Here is a 25628-nt window from a genome sequence, read left to right as displayed (position 1 = left end):
CTCGAAGCTCCAGGAAGTTGATTTTAAATGTTGCTTCGAGTTTTGTCCATGTACCTTGAATCTGAAGATTGTCTACATGAGCTCCCCAACCTAAGGTGGATGCATCTGTAGTTAAGGTCACTTGTGGAACTGGTTGCTGAAACGGAGACCTGTTAGCAAGTTGTTCATGTTCGTCCACCAGAGGAGCGATGAACTGGTGGGTTATATGAATTGGAGATGACAGTGGTTGAATGGCTTGGAGCCACTGTGATCTCAAACTCCATTGTGTTACTCTCATGGCTTAGCTGGCCATAGGGGTGACATGAACCGTAGAAGCCATGTGACCTAGCAGAATGAGGAACTGATGGGCAGTTGCTGTTCGGCTTGTATGCAGAGAGCTCGCTAAAGTGGACAGAGTCTCTGTGCGCTCCTTTGGGAGGAAGGCCTTAGATACGGTTGTGTTCAATTCTGCTCCGATGAATTGTAGAGTGCGAGATGGTAGAAGATGGGATTTTTTGTAATTGATTAGAAATCCCAATGAGTAAAGCAGATTGATCGTGTGTTTGAGGGAATCGAGAGCTCCTTGCTTTGGTTGATTCTTGATGAGCCAGTTATCGAGATACGGGAATACATGTATGGTTTCCTTGCGTAGATGGGCTGTTGCCACAGCTAGGCATTTTGTGAACACTTTTGGTGCTGAGGCAAGTCCGAATGGCAACACCCGGTACTGAAAATGTTTGTGACCCACTAGGAAATGTAGGAACTTGCGATGAGGGGGAAATATTGGAATGTGAGCGTAAGTGTCTTGAAAATCCAGAGAACAGAGCCAATCTCCTGTTTGAAGTAGGGGAAGCATGGTGCCTAAGGATACCATCCTGAACTTTTCTTTCCGTAGAAATTTGTTGAGTTTTCGAACGTCTAAGATGGGTCGTAAACCTCCTGTTTTCTTTGGAATGAGGAAATAGCAGGAGTAGAATCCTCTGCCCTGCTGAGGTTGGGGAACTGGTTCCACGGCCCTGGTGCTCAGGAAGGTGGATAATTCTGTTTGCAGAAGTGAGGAATGATTTTGTGGTACTCAAAACGAGCTTGGTAGGGTGTTGTTTGGTACATTGAGAAAGTCCAGATGGTAACCTTGAGATATGATGGAGAGTACCCATTGATCGGAGGTGATGTGCGACCAATTGGGGCAAAAATATGAGATCTGATCTCCTACAGGAAGGTTTGGGGTCAGGGTGGTGGAGAGGCTGTTGTCCTCTGGCAGGATTTCAAAATCCTGATGCAGGGCCTGTCTGAGGAGGAGGTTGGGTCCTAGGTGCTCTTGGTTGTCTAGCTTGGCCTCTCTAGGCTGCTATGGATGGCCTGCCACGGGTTGCTGGGGGATAGTATCTCCGTGGTCTATAATAGGGCTTTCTAGAGCCTTTCCTGGCTGGTCGACGTGCAGATGATTGTGACTCTGGTGGAACAGAAGAGAGTTGACAGAGTCTCCGAATGTTCTTTCAGCTGCGTTACAGCATCCCGTACTTTCTCTCCAAAGAGATTGTCTCCTGCACAAGAAAGGTCCGCAAATTTTTCCTGAATTTCTGACCAAAGGTCCGAAGCTTTCAGCCAGGCCCATCTATGAGCACTGATTCCTGTTGCAGCCATTCTGGACGATGTTTTGAAACTATCATAGACTGCACGGAGCTCATGTTTCTCAGCTTCTAAGCCTTTATAAATGATATCATTGAAGGAATCTTGGAACTGCTGAGGAAGTGAATGTGACAGCTCTTGCATCTGCTTCACAAATTGCGCTGATACTGAGTCATATATAACTGATATGACGCAATTCTGGAAACCAGCATGGACCCTTGAAACATTTTTCAGCCAAGGGTGTCCAGAAACTTTTGATCCTTCCCAGGTGGTGTAGATGAGTGTGGTCAGATCCTCTTTGATTTCTTTTGGGCCGACTCTTCCACCACAGACTGGTGTGGAAGCTGGGTTTTCTGAAAACCTGGAACATGTTGCACCAGGTAAGTGGCGTCAGTCCGCTTGTTTACTGGTGGTATAGTACAAGGGTGTTCCTATAGACTGTGCTGGAGATCCACGAGTACTTCATGTACAGGGATTGCCAGAACTTCTTTAGAAGGATCCACAAATTGTAAAACTTCTAGGGTTTTTTGTCTGGTGTCCTCTTCTGTCGCTAAATGAAAAGGAATGGTATCAGCCATCTCTTTTACAAAGTTGGAAAAAGAAAGGTCCTCTGGAGGGGACTTCCTCCTTTCTTCTGGAAGGGAAGGATCCGATAAAATATCCTCCGATGAAGTACCGGTGTCTCCCTCATCCCAGGTGTCCGAAGAAGGTCATCGAGGCAGAGTGGAGTGAGGGTGGGATGGTGGCATCGACGGTTTCATCGGTGGCATTGATGGAAGCAATGGAGAAAAAGAAGGCCTCGGATGTGATATGCCCGATGGTCCTGGTATTGGTTCAGGCATCTGTAAACTCTTTGAGACATCATCGTCGCTAGGGCTGGGAAGCGGATTTTTTGGTCTTAGTGGGAGAGGTTGAACCGCAATGACACCAAGAAGAGCCTTTAGCCTGGCGAGTATCGGCGCCAATAGTGTCAAGTCCGGCATCGGTGATGGAATCTGTGCCGGCAATGGAATCGGCATTTGTGATGGAGTCTGTGCTGGCAATGGCATCGATGGAATCTCCCGTAAAGCTTCTTTAACCGCCTGGCGGATAAAACCATCCAGTTCCACCCTTATAGCTGGTGAAGCAGAGCAGCTAAAGGGGTGGCAGTGAAGGCAGAACCAGCCCTTCCACAGATCCCTGTGGTAGCATGGTACCCAGCACCGAAACCGGTGAGATCGCCTGGAAGTGATAAGTATCGATGGTACCGATGACTCCTCTATCCGAGGTTTTTTCGGAGTCGGCTCGATAGGTATCAATTGCCCCCCGGACATCGATTCCAGAGCTCTTCGATGCTGGTGCCGATGTTTCTCCTGATGCTCGGTGCCCTTTTTCTCGAGCACAGAGGTGGATTTTATAGACGACTGAGAATGAGTCGGAGATGAACGGTCACCAGCTTCATCGGGATGACATCGTGTTTTAAATACTAACTTTTTTGCCGCTCCAGCCAGAGACGAATGTGTTGAGGTCGATGTCGACGGCAGCAACTGAAGATGGAAAAGATGCTCGATCTTCTCCAGACGAGCCGGTCTGCCTTTTGCTTTCATCTCAGCACACTGCGGGCATGTCGATACATCGTGTTTCTCGCCCAAACACAACACACATTCGACGTGTGGGTCCGTAATGGACATGGTGCGAGGACAATTTGGGCATTTCTTAAACCCGGTAGCCATTTTGAAGGCTGGACAGCCGTCGACTGTCTTCTGACTAAAATATTCGAAATAACAGTATCGACCAGAAAAATGTACTCACCGGACGGTGGAAAAAGGGAGACCCCTATGGAGGGGATAACTTTGAAAAACTTGTAACTTTTTCCGTTAAGAAAAAATAGCATGTGGAAATTACCACACAGGGCTCCTTCACTGTGAGGCTAATAGCAGCACGGAAAAAAGAAGACTGACGGGAGACCCCTGTGGCTCGAGGGATCATGGCATGCTTGGCATGCTCAGTGTGCCAGTCAAAGGTTTCTAGAAACTTTGACAAAGTTTTCCGTGACAGGGCTCCGTCCAGTGACATCACCCATATGTGAGGACTATATCCTGCTTGACCTGGGATAATACCAAGGCACATGCTACTAACATTTAAGTCTGCTGTATGGTGATTTAAAATTAAGCTCCAGAGATATTAAGAGCAATAGTTAAACCTCATAGGTCCAGATCCATTGTGCCCGCAGGCCTACAAGCTAATTTCCAGGCTCATGAAAATTCAAGTAAAAGATCTCTGTGGGTGCAAAGTACCCGCATTGAAGCAGGTGCACAGTACATATTTAAAATTACACAAGGGATTGTTGAAATGAAATCCCTGCACAGATTTCCCTGTGCCTGCCCGAACCATAATCCCAGTGCTGCTACCTTTTGGTGCAACTAGAAGTGCACTTTTAGCCATGTTCACAGGGGACAATTTTCAAACCACATTTTTACATGGATCAACACACATTGACTTGTGCAAAACCTTTTATTACCCCTGTATTCATAAATTGTAAAAAAATATTGAAGTTCTTTGGTTCCTACCAATTTTGATAACTCTTTCTTCTCTTCCAAACCTCCGTACTGCTGTGATATAAAGATCTCTGTTTTTATCAATAAATGCAATTTTTCTTTCATTGGTAGGTCCTTTTTGATCCAAGGCAATCTCTACAATCTCAATCTAAAGTATAAAAGAAATGCTGGATTACTGTAATTTTTTAAATCTTACTATTTATATTAGTAAATTTCACCTTGGTCTTCTAGGAAGGAGTTAAGACATACTGTATCTTATTAAAGTTAACCAAAGAACATATCAACATGCACTTCATTACTATAGAAAATAAAAACAGAACTGTACTCTTTCATAGGTATTAGAATACAGGTTCTAATGCTGGATTAAAGCAACAGTGACAAGTTCTAGGTTATGTCACATAAATAAAGGAAAATTCTTATGTTCAAAATTTAAGCAATCTATAATTCAATGAGATGAAAGTATTTGGTTAATTTGAGAATAAATTTGAGATCCAAAATGATTAAGAAGAATCAATCATAAAAATAATTTTTGATGTAAAAAATGCACAAACAGTAATGTCCAGACAGATTATTGCAGGGCTTCCCAAACTTGTCCTGGGGACCCCCACAGCCAGTCGGGTTTTCAGGATATCCACAATGAATATGCATGAGATATATCTGCATACCATGGAGACTTGGAATATGCAACTGTATCTCATGCATATTCATTGTGGATATCCTGAAAACCCGACTGGCTGTGGGGTCCCCAGGACAGGTTTGGGAAGCCCTGCTCTATTGAGATGACAAACAAAATAATAACTTGATTGGCAACTAGTCCATCACTGCGCATCTTCCTGAACATACATGCTCACAATTTGTTTTTAGAAAGCGCTTTAGATATACCAAAGATGGCGCATGACCCATATGTGCAGGGATTTGAAAATTCCTTCAGGACTAACTCCCCAGGGATGAAATGATCAGGAAGAGCCAGAGTTTAAGATTTAAAGGCAACTTCAAGAAAGGGAAATGTTTAGGCAGGACTTGTATATGGCAGGAAAGGAAGCATGAAGCATCAACTCAATTACAAAAAGTTTCATTGTTTTGGTATAAGAAATGTATTTACTGCTAAATTAATGATGAATGCAATACCTACTCTAATGTGCCACATAAACCAAATATTTTTCAGTTAACTTGGTTTGTTTGATACTCTAAATATAGACATGGGCATAAAATATATATATGACCCATGTTTTATATATTTTTGCCATGTCCTCTCTTCTTCCTGTTTGCTAAACTTGTTGAAATACAGAAGGATCTCCTTACATGTTTATGAACAGCCACTGGCAAAAGGAAAGAATAAGAAAATGTTAAGTTACAGAACATTTTTATATGCTTTCATTTCAGAAAATGCTTTCTGGAAATCAATATTTATCATGAGAGTTTAGTTTTTCTAATCATTAGGAATATACGCAGTCAAACAGCAGTTCAAGTTAACTGAAAAAGATTTGGGGTAATGTAAATCACCCCAGAGGCGAGTAAGAGGACTTCAGGTAGTTCGAAATCTAACAAAACCTAATGAAAAACAAAACCAGAAATATTTAGCTAATTTATATAGAGAAAATACTTGTGGATTAGGAATGAGAGAAAATTTTACAACAGGGGGTTAGAAAGGATGGGGGGAGGAGGGAAGAAGGGGAGCCTTAGAAGCAAAAAGGTTGAGACTACTTTACATAACTCAAACCAATACCAAATTTACTAAAAAACTCTTTAAAAATATATGATACATTTACATTTTTTTAATATACATTATTACAAAAGACAGTGTGGGATTAGGTTAATTGCAGTTTTATTTTTCATATGAATAATATAAATTCAAGCATGACCTCTGAACCCCAATGTCACTGTCACTGTCTGGATCTGTATGTGTCACAGGGTAGACACTTATCTATGTGGTATGAGTAGGGGATAAGTAATGAAAATGTCACATAAGCTACAGTTGCTTTGGGAACAGGATTTGTAAAAGCAGCAAATACAGCCTCAATCTTGTCCTGGTTTCTGACTTGTGTGCTACAGTTAGTGGTTATGAGCTATGTCAGTCCAGCTAGGCTACAACTTGCTGGAGTTGAATGCACAAAAACATGGCTTATGTTGGAAAAGCTGGTTAAAATTCACATAGCTAACACATTCTAAAATTATTATAGATTTTTAGTTTGGGAAAAACAAACGAGAAGTACACATAGGTATAGATTTTAAAAAAGGACGCGCAAGTGCTACCCGGCGTGTCCACATTGACACGCAATTTTGTAACATGCGTGCACTAGGCTTCCCCAGTTCCCACCCAGTCTGCTCCAATTAAGGTGTGGACTGGGAGGGGACTTCCCTACCCCCTACCCTAAACTCCCTTCCCCTTCCCCTATCCTTCCCGCCGCTATCCCTATCCTAGCCCCCCCCCCCCCTTTTTTTTTTAACTTACTCCAGCTCCTACAGCTCCTTTGCAGGAGCAAAAAGTAAGTTGTGATCCCCCAGCACAGCAGCAAATGGACGCTGTACTTGGCACCTCTAGCCCCGCCCCTTTGCCGAGACCCAGCTCTTGTGCGCGTAGCAGGGGTTATGCGCTCGGCGGGCCCCTTTTGAAATGCGCGCGGGGTGAGCAAGGCCTGGCTGTGCGCGTAACCCCTGTGTTTTACACGCGCGGGCCATTAAAAATCTGGCCAATTGGTTTTATCTAGGAAATAAAAATCTGAACAATATTGTAACAGTTCATATTTATGCTTTTACCTTATGAGTAAGAGGTTTTCCATCTCCCACTGGTTTCCCCGTCAGTGCTTCAAAAAGGTAGATAACTGAAAGGAAAGGATTTTTTTTAAGTCTATTTAATCCTCTTACATCTGCCTCATTTCTATGTCTCTAACTCTTCTAGCCTGCCGACTGCCACAGTCTCTATCCACTTTTACATTGCATTGGAGTAATCAGGAACATTCTGGTATATTTCATAGATAGAAAATGAGGCGGGTCCCTTTCAGTACTATGAGCCATGACTTTGACTTTCATATCAATAGCAGTTCACTTTTGTCAAAACAAACTGGATTGAAATAATTAGATTGCAAATGGCACCAGATGACAGAATGCTATCAAGTAGTTAAGGTGGAAAATCTTTATGACTACATTTGACAGTTGGAAAAAGGAACCTAGGTGATCTTGAAAGTTCAAATACAATCAATAATAATTTCAACTTTTATAAGGTCCTTTGCCCATGGCAATTCAACAAACAGGCACTTTGCAACATCATTTTGGATTATTTCTTATGTTGGTGTAATCTGGCAATGAAAACTCTTCCCTACAACTGATTTACGAACATATATCCTATGAACGTTTCAGAACTACAGCACAGAAAAAAATTTCTTGTTAAATCAACCAAGACTTTTGCTTGGCCTTATCTAGCAAAAATAAAATTGTATAACATACGTTTTTCATCGGCTTTGTCCTTTATTGCGATGGTATCATTACTCAGCGATATGGTTTGAGCATTTAAAATATCTGTTCTTATTCCTGGAAGCTTTGGAGAAGAAATGAGCCGGCCTTCATAGGAATATAAAAACACACCTCCACTGCCTACTAAAAGGAAATGCCTAGAACAGAGAAAGTTTCAGGATACTTGTGAAGTCTCAAGTACATTTTGCTCTGGGACTAGTCTTGTGCAGCAGAGTCAGAGCCTAATTAATATTTGCTATACTGTAATTTATATTCCTGTACTGCTATTAATATTTATTTTTTTGACCTGGCAGTTTCGTCCTGCTGCCAGGAGCATCCAGCTCAGTTAGAACTGGCCTCTACTGACCTAGAACACCATGAGGCTTTATGTGCAACTACCTGGGGGTTTCTGTATTTTATAATTCCACCCCTCACACCCATAGCTATCACAGTGACTGTTCTTGGCCGGAGGCCACAAATAATGATTCCTTCTGGAAACCAGTTCAGGTTTCCAGATCTGGAACAGCTTGTGTCTTAAACTGGTGACACAAAGTGTCACCACTGTGCAGGGACTAAGATTCCTCCACAGCAACCCAGTCCCAGTCAGTCTGAGGATCAGATGCCAGGCTCAGGGACTGAATCCAGGTCTCCCTCATAGCACAATTTCTAAGTCACTGGGTCAGTCCACTATCAATATTTTTAAGTTGGCATTCTGTACAATCCCACTTTTTTCATTCTCAATTTAACTTTCAGTGGATTTGCATTTAAATTATCTGTCCTAGTGTAGCATGACTTTGGGGGGGTCAAACAAAAAATTAACAACATTTAGAATTGCTGGCCCATGTGTGTCAAAAGAGACATATAGACTGTATCTAGTTTCTCAAATTATATAACTTTTACATTCATTTTGATCTGTGTGCTTTCCACCAAAACTCACCTTTCACAGTGGATGAGGCAAACATATGCAAACAGAAGACACGATCATTTTCAGAATTCCAATAATTTTCTCTCAATATAAAGTAAGCATCCTTCTTAAATACCTACTGTACCTTTTCTAGATATCAGTAGCTCAGACATGTAGCCAATCTTCCACCAGCTATTCTGACTTATGGGTTCACTGGAGATTGCTGGGGCTAAACTGTGACCCATACTTCAGGGTTCTTTCTGATGCGAGAGAGCAAAATTTTCTCAAGACCCTTCAGCTATTGAGAGGTCTTCGGATACCATCCAGTAAGAATAATACACTGCCACACAGTGATGTTGAAAATAAATCCTTTACTGAGGTATTTGATACAGGTGATTAAAAAAGCAAGTTTGCTTACCGTAAATGATGTTTTCCGTGGGTAGCAGGATGAATTAGCCATGCTTTCTGGGTGCGTCCCCTGGTGGGGGAACAGAATGTTGAAAAAATGTTTGTCCTCGTCTCGCTCCTGTGCGGCTGCGCGGTTGCCTCCCACGTGATTGACTCCTTTCCCTCAGTTCATAATACAGCAAAGGTGCACAGGAGCATATAAAGAAGAAAACACAGCTAGGGTTAATAGTAAAAATCTGTCCAGGGAGGTGGGTGGGTGGGTAAGCATGGCTAATTCATCCTGCTATCAACGGAAAACACTGTTTTCGGTAAGCAAACTTGCTTTTTTTCCCCGCAGATAAGCAGGCTGAATTAGCTGTGCTTTTTGGGAGTCCCTAGCTGGAATTTGAAGCATACGATACTCCCTAGGGAAGAAATATATTTGATACCTTTATTTCTCCCTCTTTTTCTTTTGTTTTGTATCCTTGCAAAGGGTGGAAAGTTTATGAATTTGTTGCGTGATGTAATATCTGCTTTCCCATGAGTGCATCGGATTTTGTCTGATCCTGTAGACAATAGTGAGACATGAATGTATGCAGGGAAGACCATGTAGCTGCTTTGCAGATGTCTTCTACTGGGACCTGCAGAAGGTGTACAAATGAAGTTGAAATTGCTTCAGTTGATGAGCTTTTACCTTGGAAGATTACTGTTGAGATCTCTTAGAATAACAGAAATATATGACCTGAGAAAGCCAGCTGGAAAGAGTCCTTTTTGTCACTGGTAAGCCAGGAGCATTCGGGTTTGAAGACAGAAAAAGTTGGGAATGCCTGTTGGTAGTGGCAGTTCTCTGTTTGTAATAAACCAATGCATGTTTACAGTCCAGCGTATGTAGCAGGGCTTCTCTACTGTTGCGAGCGCGGAGGTGTGGTCGCTTGCTCAAGAGGGATTGTGAGCCCTTGGGCCATGGTGCAGCTCAGGGAGAGCCCCAAGACACACACAGTGGGAAGCGAGAGTGTTCAGGCACAGGCTGGAGCAGGAACAAGGCTGGACCAGGATCAAGATATGGAACATCAGGAACTGGAACAAGGCAGGCTCAGCCCTCCACTGGACTTTCATGCACTGGTGAGACCCAGCAATGCAATTCTGGTCTTAAGACTAGCCCTCTGGTCACTCGATGGCCCTTCCGGACCTGCCACTTGGGAACAAGTGTGCGAGGCCAGACGGAGGCTGAGGGCAGGAACAAAACAAGACATGGAACTTGGGAACTTGGAAGACTCAGACGAGGGCACAAGAAACTTGGAAGACTCGGACAAGTTTTCAGGACACTTGGAAGACTTGGACGAGGATTCAGGATACTTGGAAGATTTGGACAGGCACTGCCTCTCAGGGCGCCCTACACAGCCCCTCTTGGGCTGGTCGCGGACCACCCTATCCCACTGCGTGCCCTACAAAACCTGAAGAGGCTAGTTGCGGACCACGGAGAGAGCGGGACAAGCTCAGGACTGAAGCTCAGGCAGCACAGGAAAAGGATCCAGCCGGAACGGGGCTCCAATGACCAGGAACAGGAACCAGATCAAATATGGATTTACCCTCAGGCTGGTCATCTGGAAGTGGAATCCGGCAGGCGAGGCTAGACAGGAATACCCGTAGACAGGAACTGGAGAAACCAGGACATCAAGGCACAGGAACTGGAGTACTAGAACATCAGGAACAAGGAACATCAAGAACTTCCGGAATGTGGAACATCAGGAACATCAGGACATGGAACAGGCGACGAAGAAGCTCCAATGAGGAACAAGATCAGGAACATCAGACAAAGAAGATCAGGAACATCTAATGAAGAGCCATTTAGACAAGAGAAGAGCACAGAGGACCTTGACCGGAGGAGCATGGACAACCATGGATTCGGTTTGAAAGCCCCAAGGAAGTGGAAGAGAGCCCTTTTATAGGGCTGGTGAAGGAGCAGGCTGATGAGGTCATCCGGTGCGGCTGCGGGGCTTTTCCCTTCGCTGGCCCTTTAAATATTATGATAAGGCTCACGCACGCGCGCCTTATGGCCCAGGATGTGGAGGAAGTCGGCGGCGGCACCAGGGTCGCAAAGAGGAACATCGGCGGTGGCTTCCTAGCTGCATGAAGATGGAAAGACAGTGGCTCCCAAGTATCCGGACCGCGTAGGAGTGGCCGACAGTAGTGGCTTCCCACCTCATGAGGCAGAGTTCACGGCGGTGGCACTCCCGCTGTGAAGAAGAGGAAAGAAGAGTGGCTTCCGTGCCGCGAAGAACGGTGGCGGCCCCTCCTGCCGCGTAGCATGGCGTCGGCAGCGGCAGTCTGGGATGGTAGCGATGTGGCAGTCCAAACCGCACAAGAGCAAGGTCCGGCGGCTACAGTGGCGGCATCGGGCCAGTGGCCGGGCGCCAGCCGGACCAGGGCAAGGTGAGAGGCTGCTTGTGGGAAGGGTTCCGCGAGCATCGTTACAGCACCCCCTCCTCAAAGCCCCCTTCTTCAGCCTCTTCTCTACGGCTGAAAACAAGAAGGCATATCTTTATACCAGCTGGGGAACTTGGGGGTCCAAACACAAGATCTCCAAAAACTTGGAAGGAGCTGAAACGATGAGGCAAAGAACATACTGAGGACTAGACACAGACACAATAAAACTCAGAAGAATGCATGACCCAGATTGAACTGAAGGCACAGAAGTAGTAGTAGCATCTTGAAGTATTAGTCTGGTTCTTAGTTCTTGTTTAGTCAAGATGGAAGTGAGGAACGCATAAGCAACATCTTCCTGCTGTTAGCAATGGCGAAGATAGTAAATTAGGGCATGATTGCTGGATTCTTAGATGATATACCAGGAAAGTGCATACGCAAACTTGCAGATTACCACTTGTTCTTAGGTAAGCATTGGTACGAAAAGTACCAGGTGGAACTAGGAAGCCCAACAAACATTACTCAAAAGGTGGAAAGCTGATTTTGGAGACACATTTTTATCCCTCTTGATGATAGATTGTATACGGACTTGAGGTTGACAGGTAGAATGAAACTGAGGGTTACCAACCCCAGACTTTTGCAAAACCAGTGATGGGTGAGAATAGTCTCTTTTTGTAAGGTCAAGGAAGAATTGTACTTTAGGTATAATCCGCGTGTTAACGTAGGCTCCCATATAGCAGTGAATTGTTCCTTGAAGGAGCTTGGTAATCAATAGATGTAAATGCTCAACTTTACACAGGATACTGTTTCCTTGTAATGAATCTCCCAGAATGGCTTGGTAGGTGTAAAATCCTTCAGGCTAGGATCAGACGAGCCGCTTCAAGGTGGGTGGTAAGGCTCAAGCAGACAAAGCTTGAAGACAGCGGAGGATTCCAATTGATGTCATTGACGCTCTTCCACTTTTATAGACAGATTGTAAGTGCAGAGATCCTTGCAGGAACAACTTACAATGGATCCATGGTTAGTGGTATAGAATCTCAAATGTAGTTCCAAAGGGAAGGCATGGGGTCCTCAGATGGACAATAATGGGTCCTTCTAGGAAGATTTACAGCAGAAGAGCTATGTAGGCTTACAGGCGAGACAAAAGGTGGCAATTACAGTCCTTTGCCTGGCAGCAAAAGCAGCGCTGGGGAACAGATGAAACGGAAAATCAGGATCTCCCTATCCTGATTCTACCAGCTCAGAAAAGCTGCGAGAAGGTCACTGGAGAATGATGGCTGCGAGCTATGGATTCAGGACAACTCACCATGTCGGTATTATGGAGAAGAGATATTAATTTATTAATTTATGCTTTTTATCGCGTATGTATTAATTTTCATGTTATTTTATCATAGCCCCTGAGGCAGCCACTTGAGGAGTGGCAAAACTCGGCCAGAGTTAGGCACTTTTATATGTATCCACTGAAATGGACCAGGATCAAGACATGGAACATCAGGAATTGGAACAAGGCAGGCTCAGCCCTCCACTGGATCTGCACACGCCGGTGAGACCCAGCAAAGCAATGCTGATCTCAAGAGTAGCCCTCCGGCAACTCGGTAGCCCTTCCGGATTCGGCGCTTGGGAATGACGAGTGCGTGAGGCCAGATGGAGGCTGAGGGCAGGAGCAAGACGAGACATGGAACTCGAAGAACTTGGAAGACTCGGACAAATTTTCAGGATACTTCAAAGACTTGGACAGGCACTGCCCCTCATAGCGCCCTACACAGCCTGTCCTTGGGCTGGTCGCCGACCAACCTGTCCCACTGCGTACCCTACACAACCTGAAGAGGCTGGTCGCGGACCACGTGGAGAGTGGGACAAGCGCAGAATTGAAGCTCAGGACGGAAGGGAATCCGGGCAGCACAGGAAAAGGATCCAGCCGGAACAGGGCTCCAATGACTGGGAAAAGGAACTGAATCAAGTATGGATTTACCCTCAGGATGGTCATCTGGAGGCGGAATCCAGCAGGTGAGGCTAGACAGGAATACCCGGATGTTGCAGCCGTCGCTGCCCGACGTCTCCACTCTGCCCTCCTTACCTCTTTGGCGACTCCCTCCTAGGTTGATGGAAGTTTGGCTGCCGCGGTGTCATCTTGCCGACCTCCTCCGGCGATCCCGGACCGGCTAGACGCTGCCTTCCGCCATGTTCTCCTGAGGCCTAAGGGCGTGCGTGGCGCGACCCCGACTCAAGTACCAGCAGTGGCGCGAACCTCAGGGGCATCCCCCTGAGATGATGTCATCATCTTCGGATATTTAAAGGTCTTTCATTTTGCTAACTAATCGAGTTAGCAAAGGGTTTCCTATCTAGCTGCCTCCAGGTATTGCTGCGGATGGGATTCGCTCTCTGCATACTTTGCTACTCTGCCTCTTCGGACTTTAACAGGGGTACCTGCTCCTCAGGGGCCTAGCTCTCTCTTTTACTTTTCAGGTCGCAGTCTGGAACCGGTACTCGCTCCTCGAGGGCCCACGTTCCCGGACCTGCTACTGAATATAACTTCTGCCAGGAAGTCACTGCTGCCTACAACACCAGTGAGTTACCATCTCTCTCTCAGAGCTTTCCCTGGAACCAGGTACTCGCTCCTCGAGGGCCTACTTCATTCCAGCTCCTGGGCTATTCTAAGAGACTACAGTGTGAGTGTTACCATCAAGGTTCTGTTCCTGAACTCTGCATATTCTGCCTACTCACTATCTCAGTTTCTCTAAAGCTCAGCCTTCCTGGGATCGCTGTTCCAGTGCCTGAGGGACTACAGCCCAGCCGGGCTATTCCAGCTCACTACTGCCACTTCTGGTGGTTCTCAAAAACTGTTTAATAAAAGAACTAAGTGTGTGTCTGTCTCCCAACTCTGAGCCTGACCGGTGGTCCCTCTTGGGATCTTCCCCCGAGGGTGTGGTCATCTGCCACCGGCCCAAGGATCCACCCACAACTATCACAAATAATAACACCGGAGCCAGGAACTGGAGAAACTTGAATATCAGGGCACAGGAACTGGAGAACTAGAACATCGGGAACAAGGAACACCAGAACAAGGAACATCAGGACATGGAACAGGCGACGAAGAAGCTCCAACAAGGAACAAGACCCAGAACATCAGATGAAGGAGAACAGGAACATCTAACGAAGAGCTACCTAGACAAGAGAAGACCACAGAGGACCTTGAACAGAGAAGAGGAGCATGGACGACCATGGATCTGGTTTGAAGGCTCCAAGGAAGTGGACGAGAGCCCTTTTATAGGGCTGGTGAAGGGGCAGGCTAATGAGGTCATCCAGTGGGATCGCGGGGCTTTTCCTGCAGCTGGTCCTTTAAATATTGTGATGAGGTGCGCGCGAGCTCCTAGAGGCCCGGGAGTTGGAGGAAGTCAGCGGTGGCACCAGGGCTGCGAAGAGGAGCATCGTGGCGGCTTCCTAGCTGCATGAGGTGGAGTCCACGGTGGCAGCAGTCCCGCTGCAAAAAGGAGGAAAGAAGAGTGGCTTCCGTGCCACAAAGAACGGCAGTGGTCCCTCCTGATGAGTTGCATGATGTTGGCAGCAGCCAGGCCGCATTAGCGGCGGTCCAGGGTGGCAGCGGCACGGTGGTCCAAGCCGCGCAAGAGCAAGGTCCGGCGGCAGCAGTGGCGGCGTCAGGCCGGTGGTCGGGCGCCGGTCGAACTGGGGCAAGGTGAGAGGCTGCTTGTGGGATGGGCTCCATGAGCAGCATCGTAACATCTACTATTTGAGTGTGGTTTTGGGAAAAAAGTTGGTAAAGTAATGGTCTGATTCAAATGAAAAGCCGAAACCACCTTTGGAAGGAAGGACAGGTGAGTTTGTAAGGTGACTTTGTCATGATAGAATTGAAGGTAAGGGGAGTAGTGGACTAAGACTTGTAGTTCACAGACTTGTCGAGCTGATGTTATGGCTACCAGGAATAACACCTTCCAAGTCAAGAATTTTAATGAAAATGTTTGCATCAGTTCAAAAAGTGGGAGCATTAATGCTTCCAATACCACATTTAAGTCCCAAGGTATTGCCGGTTGAGTGATTGGAGGTCCGAGTTTTAAGGCACCCTTCATGAATCGAGATACTAGAGAGTGAGTGGATATTGGTGTTCCATGCACAGTTGCATGGTACGCTGATATGGGTCTGAGATGTACTCTTATGGAAGAGATGACTAATTCAGAAATATCAGGTTATGAAGGTATTCAAGTAGATGTTCTGGGGAGGAGGAAATAGGGTTGAGATCTGTTGACCTGCACCAATGATGACATCTTTGCCATTTGCCTGCGTAATATTTCCTTGAGGATGGTTTTCTTGAAGAGATGAGAATGTCCTTAATCTCTGATGCAATCTGAAGATGGCTTAATATTTCCCTTTCAATCTCCATGCTGTTAAATGAAGGGAGGCCTGCAATGGGTGTAGCAGCGATTCTTTGTCCTGTATCAGGTGGTCTGGTCTGCTCAGTAGAAAGATTGGTGGATGTATGGAAAGATGCATTAGGTAGGCATACTAGGGTTGTCTTGGCCATGCTGGTGCTATGAGAATGAGATCTGACTCGTCCGCTATGCATTTCTGTAGTACTCGAGTTAACAGTGGAATTGGAGGAAATGCATAAAGTTGATATTTTGTCCACTTGAGTAGGACAGCATCCTGGTTTATTCTGTGGTGACACGTGTATAGGAAGCAGAAGTTTTGAAGCTTTGTGTTTTGTTCGGTTGCAAACAGATCTATGCATGGAGTTCTTCATTACTTGAAGAAGGAGATTGCTACCTCCTGGTGAAGTTCCCATTCGGGAGGGTGAAATATTCTGCTGAGGCGGTCGGCCTCTGTGTTCATTATTCCTGGTAGATAGGTTGCATGGAGACATATGGAGTGAGTCAGGGCCCACTCTAGTTAAACTGCTTCCTTGCAAAGAATCCGTGAATCTGACCCGCCTTCTTTATGTAGAACTTAGCTACGCGATTGTCTGTGTAGACCATGACAGTTTTGTTGTGTAGGATGTGGGAGAAAGTTTTGATTGCATATCATATTGCTCAGAATTCCAGAAGATTGATCTGGAGAAACCTTTTGCTGGGGGACCAAAGACATTGTGTTTTGAAGCTAATACATGAGCTCCCCATCCCTTAGTGCAGTGGTTCTCAACCCTGTCCTGGGGACCCCCCCAGCCAGTCGGGTTTTCAGGATATCCACAATGAATATGAATGAGAGAAAATTTGCATGTTATGGAGGCAGTGTATGCAAATTTTCTCTCATGCATATTCATTGTGTATTTATCCTGAAAACCCAACTGGCTGGGGGGGGTCCCCAGGACAGGGTTGAGAACCACTGCCTTAGTGGATGCATCTGTGGTTAGTACTATTTGATGAGTTGGGTTCCGAAAAAGGGCGCCTGACTGTAAGGTCCCAGGGATCAGCCACCATTTCAAGTGGTATGACATTGGTTGAGTTAGTTTTATTTTCTTTGACATGGGATGGCAGTGTTGTTTCCATTGAGTTTTTAGGTCACATTATAAAAGGCGCATGTGAAGACGAGCATGGGGAACTACATATATGGCCGCTGCCATGTGCCCCAATATTGTTAGGACCTGTCGAGCTGTGGGATGTGGAAGCAAAGCAGTGTCAAGACTAGATTTTGAAACGTGTAAGTTCTTTCCTGTGGGAGGAATGCCTTGCATAGGCATTGTGTTTAAAACTGCACCTATGAACTGTAGCGTTTGAGATGGGGGTCAGGTGTGATTTTTCATAATTGACAATGAAGCCTAAAGTTTCGAGGCAAGTAATCATTTGAATCTGATGTCTTTGTAGTAGACTTGGGTTTTTGGCTACTATCAGACAACCGTGGGTGCTGAGGAGAGGTCATATGGGAGGACCTTGTACTGATAATGGAGTGAGTTTACCTGAAAACAAAGGCAACGCCACGAATCTGGGTGCATCGGATTATATGCATCCTTGAGGTCCAGAGAGCACATCCAGTTATTGGGTTGTAAAAAGGGTAAAATTGTTTTCAGGAATGACATCTTGAATCTTTCTTTCTGAAGGTGTTTGTTTAGAGGCCTGAGGTCCAGAATAGGACGTAAACCTCCACTCTTCTTGGGAATGAGGAAATATTGGGAGTAAAACCCACAATTCCGTTGATGATGTGGTAGTTCTTGAATCGCATGCTGACATAGGAGTAATTCTACCTCCTTTTAATAGAAGTGGAATTTCCTCTGATTTCTGAGAAGGTGGGGATAAGAGTGATAAATTTGGCTTTGAGCAGAAGTTTAGCTGATACCTCTTCTTTACTATGTTGAGTACCCAACAGTCTGATGTTATGTTGACCCACTTCTGATAAAATGAAAGGAATTGACTGCCCATTGCAGATGTTGCTGTGACCCTGTCTGCTTCAAAAAGATTGCTGTGGTTTTGAAACAGCCTATTGAGGCTGTTTTAGTACTCTGAGACTGATTTCATCCCTGATCTTGTTGTATTTGGTTATGATCTAGGTTGGTATGGGGGACATCTGTAAGATGTATAAGACCTATATGATCATCTGAGATAAAATGGTTTCCTGTATGGTGGGTAGTAATGCCGTGGCACAGCTTGGTCAGCGGGTGCTGTTAGAGATGAGATTGCTACATTTTGTTCCTTTAACTGCATTACTGTCTCCTTGAGTTTCTCTTTGAATAAATTATCTCCTCTACATGGGAGGTCTCCTAGTTTTTCATGGACCTCTTCTTTGATTGCACTTGCTCCAAGCCACGCTATTCTATGAGCTGCTATAGCTGATGCTGAAATTCGTGACTAGGTATTAAACCCTTCATAAATCATCTGAAGTAGGTGATGAAGTCCTTCTTCCATGTCTAGTATACCCTGTTTTTTTCTGGCTATCTTGTGTGTCTGAGTTTGATTAGGTCTTCCTGTTCTGGAGACATTAGCAATATAAAATTGGTGTTGTTGGATCTTTGTGTTAAGCATTGCTCCTTGAAACACCTTTTTGCCAAAATCGTCCAGATATCTACTATCTTATGTAGGAGGGGAATTTGAATATAACCTAGATCTTCTTGCTTTTTTCATAACAGATTCTACCACTATGGATGCATATGATAGATTAGAAGCTCCATAATGCCTTGATTTCTGCATTCTAAATTTTAGATCTGTCTTCTTTGAAGTTGATGTGGAAAAAGGTGATTCCCATGCTTTATCCATCACGCCATCTAGTACTGAGTGGGAAGGTAAAGTTGGTTCCATTGGCATGTAGAATATTTTTAGAAGGCCATGTATGATAGCCCTCGGATACAGGAATTTTTTGATCTCCAGTGTTATCCACTTTCTCTATGAATTTTGGATACAAAAGGTCCTCCGGGGGTGATGAAGGTTTCAGTTGTTCTTCCGGAGGATCTGATTGAATGTTTATTGGAGATTGCGGTGAAGATGGGGAGGAGTAAATAGGCTCTCCTGTCAGTCCTTTAGAAGGTGGGCTTAAAAATCCTGTCTGTTGTCATTTCTGGACGGGAGATCAGGCGAAGGAGGAATGATAATAGTATCCGGTTGTGCTTCTGAAGGACTGAATGGAGAATGTGGAATTTGAGTTGACACCAGTGTGTCAAAAAACATTTGAAGAATACCTGTGATGTGATTGATTGATTGACTGGGAGGTTACTGCCTGCACACCTTTAGTTGAAGCTTTAGATGTTTTTCTCCTTTTTGCAGGAGAAAGGGTTTCCTCCGTTAATCTATGGTGTTTCTGGTGGGCGGAGGATGATAGACGTGATGGAGGTGTTGCAATACCCTCCTCCGAAGTGTTACCCGTTTCCATATTCATTATAGTTAATGGTTTGGAAATGTTCCATTCAACAGGACCTTGGGTCCTGGTGTTTTTTAGTGGCATGCATTGAGGATTTTACTTTTTGCATCGTATGCCTCGTCTTTTGCTTTTAATTTAGTCGACGCATGCGTCGAGGTGAGTTGCTTTGATTCCGAATGAGTCTTTCTTGGTGCCGAAGTTGACGCAGCGTGCGTCAGTCGACGCATTTCCCTGCTGGATTTATGTGTCAGCTTCGAAGGATGGTTCTCCATTGATGCACTTGACGTCCCGGAAGTCTTTGATGCTTGACGGGCTGAATGGGCATGGGATTGCTTGGTACAGTTCAGTACCTGATCCAGAGCCCTTGGGAGGTTCGAGAGAAGACACTCTTTTCTTTGGCTCTGATCTTGTAGTTTGCCTGCCCGGAGAGGAGTGGGTTTGACTCGTGGCATATGAGCCCGATGTACTTTCTCCTGGATCTCTGAGCAGTGCTATTTTTGCGCCCTCATTCTGCCTCAATTGTAGCATTCAGTTTGGTTGTGATCCAGGCCCAAACATCTGTAGCATCTATCATGTCCATCAATGATGGACATTATTTTATCACAATGGCAACATTTGAAACCAGCAGCATTTGGCACTTAAAAGTGCCGTTGGGGGCTCACGTAAGTGAGGTGAGAGAAAGGATACTATTTCTGCGAAGAGAAAAAAGAACCGTGACCGTTATTGCAACGGGAAAAGTAGGAACTGAGGGAAAGGAGTCAATCTCGCGGGAAGCAACGCACAGCAGCACAGGGGCGAGACAAGGACAAACTTTTTCTCAACATTCTAAGAGAAATTCCTTACCGGGCCACCAGGGGGCGCACCCAGAAAGCATGGCTAATTCAGCCTGTTTATCTGTGGAAAACCCCACAGATGATACACTGAATATAGTACAATCCATACAGAAAATCAAAAGGAAAACACAGTTCAAAAACTACAGGCAATGAAAATCTTCACACTAGCGGGTAGATTTTAAAAAATTGCTCGTTCGCGTACTTTTGTTTGCGCACCAGGCGCAAACAAAAGTACGCTGGATTTTATAAGATACGCGCGTAGCCGCGCGTATCTTATAAAATCCAGGATCGGCGCGCGCGAGGCTGCCGATTTTGGGCAGCTTGCGCGCACTGAGCCGCACAGCCTGCCTCCGTTCCCTCCGAGGCCGCTCCGAAATCGGAGCGGCCTCGGAGGGAACTTACTTTCGCCCTCCCCTCACCTTCCCCTCCCTTCCCCTACTTAACCCACCCCCCCGGCCCTATCTAAACCCCCCCTACCTTTATCCATGGATTTACGCCTGCCGGAGGCAGACGTAAATCCGCGCGCGCCAGCAGGCTGCTGGCGCACCGAGACCTGACCCAGGGGCTGTTCCGGAGGGCGCGGCCATGCCCCCGGGCCGGCGCCACGCCCCTGGGCCCGCCCCCAAATGCCGTGCCATGCCCCCCAAACGCAGCGTCACTCGGCGATGCCCCCGACATGCCCCTTTTCAGAAACCCCGGGACTTACGCGAGTCCCGGGGCTCTGCGCGCGCCGGAGGCCTATGCAAAATAGGCGCGCAGGCGCGGGAGGGCCCTGCTCGCATACATCCGGCCGGATTTACGCGAGCAGGGGGTTTAAAATCCGCCCCTAGGGGCTTCAACCATTCCCTAGAAAGTAGGCACTCTTTGAAAATGCTCTCACTCTAGGCTTTCCCTTATTGGTACCTGCTTTGTAGTATACAGATCTTTGTAATCCAGTAGCTGAACTGGAGCATTCTACTGAATAGATGCAATTCAGCTCCTACTGATGTTCAGAAGGCAGGTTAACACGTGCATTAACGCCATAACGCATGCGAAAAGTATGGTAACGGATGGTACGAATGCAAATTTTTGGGGTGGACAGGATAGGGGAGGAGTTTTGGGCAGAATTTAGTTAAATTAGGGGAATATCGCACCATGAGATAGCATAACGCATGCTATCACACAGTTTTAATGCCAGAAATAACTACACCTTTTTTCCTGGCATTAGGCTGTGCGATATGCCCAAAATAGCCATAATGCAATTTGTGAGAAATTTTTGGAACTGCATTTTGGTCATTTCTGGGCTTGGGGAGGGAGGAGGGAGTGGAGTGGAGGGGAGAGAGAGAGAGAGAGAAAGAGAGACTCTGGGGAGGGCCTCACTGTGTGCACCTCTATAGGAGGGCCACCTAATAGGTCGAGGTGAGATGGTGATGATGAGAAAATGAGACAACTGCTCATGACTTGAGATCAGGACTAAGGGCTGTTAAAGATGACAAACTTGCTTGTACAAGAACTATCAGGTTTGGAAGTTATATAAAACATAACTTTCAATGCTTTTTCTTAACTGGCTTCCTATGTCCAGTGTTGGAAGGCATATTCCATGTTCTAAAATGTTATTTAGGAATCAATGTAGAATATCAACCAAATACGGGGGAGTAGCCAAGATGGCGGCTTGACCGGAGCACTGAGTTGCCCCTCTGGAAGGTGTGTGTTAAATATTCCTATTTTCTGAATTTCTGATGCCTCCAAAAAGGAAGGGGAGAGTAAGAACTTAACCCTCGAGTTCTATTCCACCCCCGGGGCAGAAAACGATCTTTCAGTGCACCAGAATGACTTTGCATGGAGGGACAGGCGGGGAGAGGAGAGCCCGCCCCGACCTCGGAGATCTCGCAGACTCCTAGGGGTGAAGGGCTGCTGCTGGAAATGCGGGGAGACATGTTGCCGCGATCCGTTCAGAGTCACAGAGCTCTGGATATGGAGGTTGAGGAAGTAGCGCCATGTGATTCACTTGTGTTTGGTTCGTCGGAAGCCAGTAAGGAAGCTGTTGGAGGCTTGGAACAACTTGGAGCAGCTGGCCTGGTGCTGGGTGGAGAGAGGCCTGCTGCTGAACCCCCATTGAGCCAAGGTTTGTCAACTATAATCCAGAAACCAGCGTAGTCACCCTAGATTCCCTATGGGATCTTACATCCTCTATGGTAAAAATTTTTTCTGATTCTTCGATGAAAATAAATGCAATAACTCAACAAATGGAAATTATCTCAAAGAATAATGAAGTATACCAGCAAGAAACTTTAGAAAAGTTTAAGGCTATGGAAATGGATTTACACCATGTGAAAGATGTCCAGTCAGTTATTATCCAAGACTGTGGAGCCATGAAAAGAAAAGTGGAATATATTGAGAATGCTTTAAGACATTAAAACCTGTGAGTTTTAAACTTTCCAAGGGTGGTGGGAGAAATTCCACGAGTTACCCTCAGAAGATATTTCTTAGAAGTCTTAAGACTTTACAAATGAATCTGCTCCCCCCTTGGATAAAGTATATTTTCTGACTACTCGCTCAAATATGCAACCTCAAGCTATTTCTGTTGATTTAGGGAATTTAGCAGCAATGCTAGAATCTTCTGCCTATGAAATATCTGAGAGAGCTACACTAATTTTTGATTGTATTTCTCTCCAACTTTTATTATTTTTATGTTAATTAGTTACTTATGTAATATTTTACAATTATGATTTTGTTTTATTTTATTATCAATTGTAAACTGTTATGATCAATCTATATTGTTATGACAGTATATAAATACTTTTAAATAAATAAATAAATACTGATAATTTTTTTTTTTCTGAAAAAAACCTGAGTATGGTAATGAAAAGTTATTTTAGAAAATCTAATACCATTTCACGGGCCAAAAAATCAGAATTTTTCCTGATCTGACTAAATGTACGCAGGAAAGAAGAAAAGGCTTTCTGGCCTTGTGGCAAGAAACTCTAGCTAAAGATGCAACTTTTTTCCTAAGGTTTCCATGCAAATGTATAATTAAATACAATAAGAGTTAATTATGTCTTTTTTCTTCCGGAACAGCTAAAGAGTTTTGTAGATTCCAAGAGGGTACTACTGTGAAGTAGCAATATCTAGGTTATCTCATCCTATGATAGATAAGCAAGTCATTTCAAGTTATGTCTTTTCCTTTAGAGTATTTTCTTTTTGATCTCCTCGTATATTTCTCCTTTCCCTCATTTATTGTGGCCTAATGGGTAAAATGCTGTGTGTTATCCTAAAGATAAATATTTCCTAGATTTTTTTGTTAGGTAAATGCCATATTACTGTACAAAGTGGATGCTTTGTTTGGATTTTTGAAAATTAATAAAAAAAAAAAAAAAAAAAAAAAAGAATATCAGCCAAATACACTGTATAGGGAGAGGACCTAAATAATGTAATCCACAGGCAGTGACTATCCATAACTCAAAGTGTATTAATACAAAACCAACACAATACCTTTCACTCTGTAGAATTAAACTAACAGTTCCTTCCTTGAGATCAAAGATAAGTGGAGTATTCCAGTTCTTTGTGCTGAAAAATAAATAAAACTATATGTAAAATGCAAAATAAACATTTTAAATCATTGTTGTTTAACTATAGTTACACTGTTCTCCACAGCTATAGTAAAAACCCATTATTAGATTTGTTTCGTACATTGCCTTGATTTAATTCATTCAGAAAGGCGATTAAATAAATAAAGTAAAATAAATCCAGCACTCAACCAACCAAATTGTTCTAATAGCGTGTCATTGTTTTCTTCAATGGGAGGTTGCATGGAAGCAGGGATTTCTGCGGAGCAGAGAGCATCCATGAACACACTCCTTTACAGTCTCACAATACCCCACTGAGCAATGGGTGAAGTCATGAAGGATGGACTGCAGTCATGAAGGCTTAAATAGCTGGCAAAGAACATGGAGGACTGGAAGAATGAACACTCCGACCTTTGCTGTAGGTATCTCTGTATCAGTCAGTAATCTTGTGAAAAATTGGGACTCGTGACTTTTCCTTTCAACTTTGATTTCTAGCCCTGTTTCACCACCTTCAATGAGACATATGCTCCATGATGCATTTCTGTTTAAATTATATTACTGAGCAAGCCTACAGTTTTAACATTATAAAAGTAAAATCATCTTTAAATAAAAGAATTCTAATATTTAAACATTCTGAATTCATATTTCAAAAATATGGTTCAAAATTTGAATCAGTCCTCTGTAAGAATTATGACATAGTAAGTCCCACACTATTTGCACTTTTAGCCTGCATACATTTAAATCAATTTTCAAAAGGGAAATTGTATTGAAAATGAGCAGCTGCAAAGTACACATGCTAAAAGTGCCCACATACTTTGCACCTTCTATTTGTGTGCTTTACCCCGAAAAGGGGTAAAGCAGAGAGTATAGTTTTGAAAAATGTCCAAGAATACATTACTTTTACTCCCCTTGATCTAAAAACACACCCCTGGAAATATCACTTTTTAAACACAGTTAAAGCACACACATACCTAAAACATAACATAAAAAATGCCATGCTGGGTCAAGGCCAAGATCCATTGAGCCCAGAAATCCTGTCTCTGATAATGGCCAATTTAGGTCACAAGTACCTGGCAGACCTCATAAATTAGATCTATTTCCTGTTACTCCCAGGGATAGCAATAGCTTTCTTTAGTCTACCCAGATGATAATATTTTATGGAATTTTTCTCCAGGAACTTGTTCAAACCTCTTTTAAACCCCGCTGTGTTAGCTGATCACATCTTCTGGCAACAGATTCCACAGCTTGATTGTGCATTGACTGAAAATAGTACTTTTAAATCTGCTGGTTGTTAGTTTCATGGAATGTCACTTTGCTGTAATATTACTGGAAAGGGTAAAAAAAAAAAAAAAAAAAAAAAAGTCCTTTACTTAGACATTCCCCCACTCATGATTAATAAACTTCTATCATGACTCCTCTCATTTATCCCTTTTCCAAGCTAAAGAGTCCTCCTAACCAGTGTAGCTTCTCTTCATAGGAGAGTTGTTCTATTTCCTTTATCATTTTGATGCCCTTTTCTAGTTCCCGCTATATCTTTTTGAGATGGGGCGACCAGAACTGCATACAATCGATATAGAGACAAATATGACATTTTATGTTTTATTCTCTATTCCTTTTTGGACTATTCCTAACATTCTATTTGTGTTTGGACAGCCACTGGACACTGATAGGAAAATTGGTTCTTACCTGCTAACTTTTGTTCCTGTAATACCACAGATCAGTCCAGACCAGTGGGTTATGCACTCCCACCAGCAGATGGAGTCAGGAGCAAAGCTTCGAGGCATTGGTATCCCAAGTGTGCCACCTGCAGCTCAGCAGTATTATTGATACCCAAGCAAAGTATAATTGACAAAAGACCATCTAATTCCCGAAACAAGGGCGAACAGGAAAAAACTCCCTCAAGGCTCCAAAACAAATGACCCCAATACCTGAAAATCAGGTTTGAACATGGTTCATAACAAAAAACCAAAATATTATAGAATCATTCTGATAGATTCCCTATGTACAGCAGCTAACCGTTAGGTAAATCAGTCTTTCGGCAGTAGCACCTGGGCGGGATCCTGGTATGATCTGTGGTATTACAGGAACGAAAAGTAGCAGGTAAGAACCAATTTTCCTTTCCTGTACATACCCAGATCAGTCCAGA

At 44.3% G+C, this 25628-nt stretch overlaps 1 protein-coding gene across 5 annotated transcripts in view; it reads right to left on the bottom strand.

Moving 5' to 3' along the window:
* IFT80 (intraflagellar transport 80) overlaps positions 1–25628 on the bottom strand; it is a 264566-nt gene that overhangs the window by 64525 nt on the left and 174413 nt on the right. For all 5 annotated transcript variants that reach the window (XR_003858776.1, XM_029617084.1, XM_029617083.1 and 2 more), the window contains 4 exons: positions 23409–23483; positions 7590–7753; positions 6903–6967; positions 4158–4293 (listed from right to left, as the gene is read on the bottom strand). Coding sequence is in view for 4 of the 5 variants with exons in the window: in XM_029617084.1 (XP_029472944.1) it covers positions 4158–4293; positions 6903–6967; positions 7590–7753; positions 23409–23483 (440 nt within the window). In the remaining variant the exon portion in view is untranslated. The remainder of the gene's footprint in view (positions 1–4157; positions 4294–6902; positions 6968–7589; positions 7754–23408; positions 23484–25628) is intronic.

The sequence above is a fragment of the Rhinatrema bivittatum genome, chromosome 9 (genome assembly GCF_901001135.1).
Source record: "Rhinatrema bivittatum chromosome 9, aRhiBiv1.1, whole genome shotgun sequence".
NCBI lineage: Eukaryota > Metazoa > Chordata > Amphibia > Gymnophiona > Rhinatrematidae > Rhinatrema > Rhinatrema bivittatum.
Note: the sequence above shows the minus strand (reverse complement) of the source record. Positions and strands in the feature narration are given on the sequence as shown.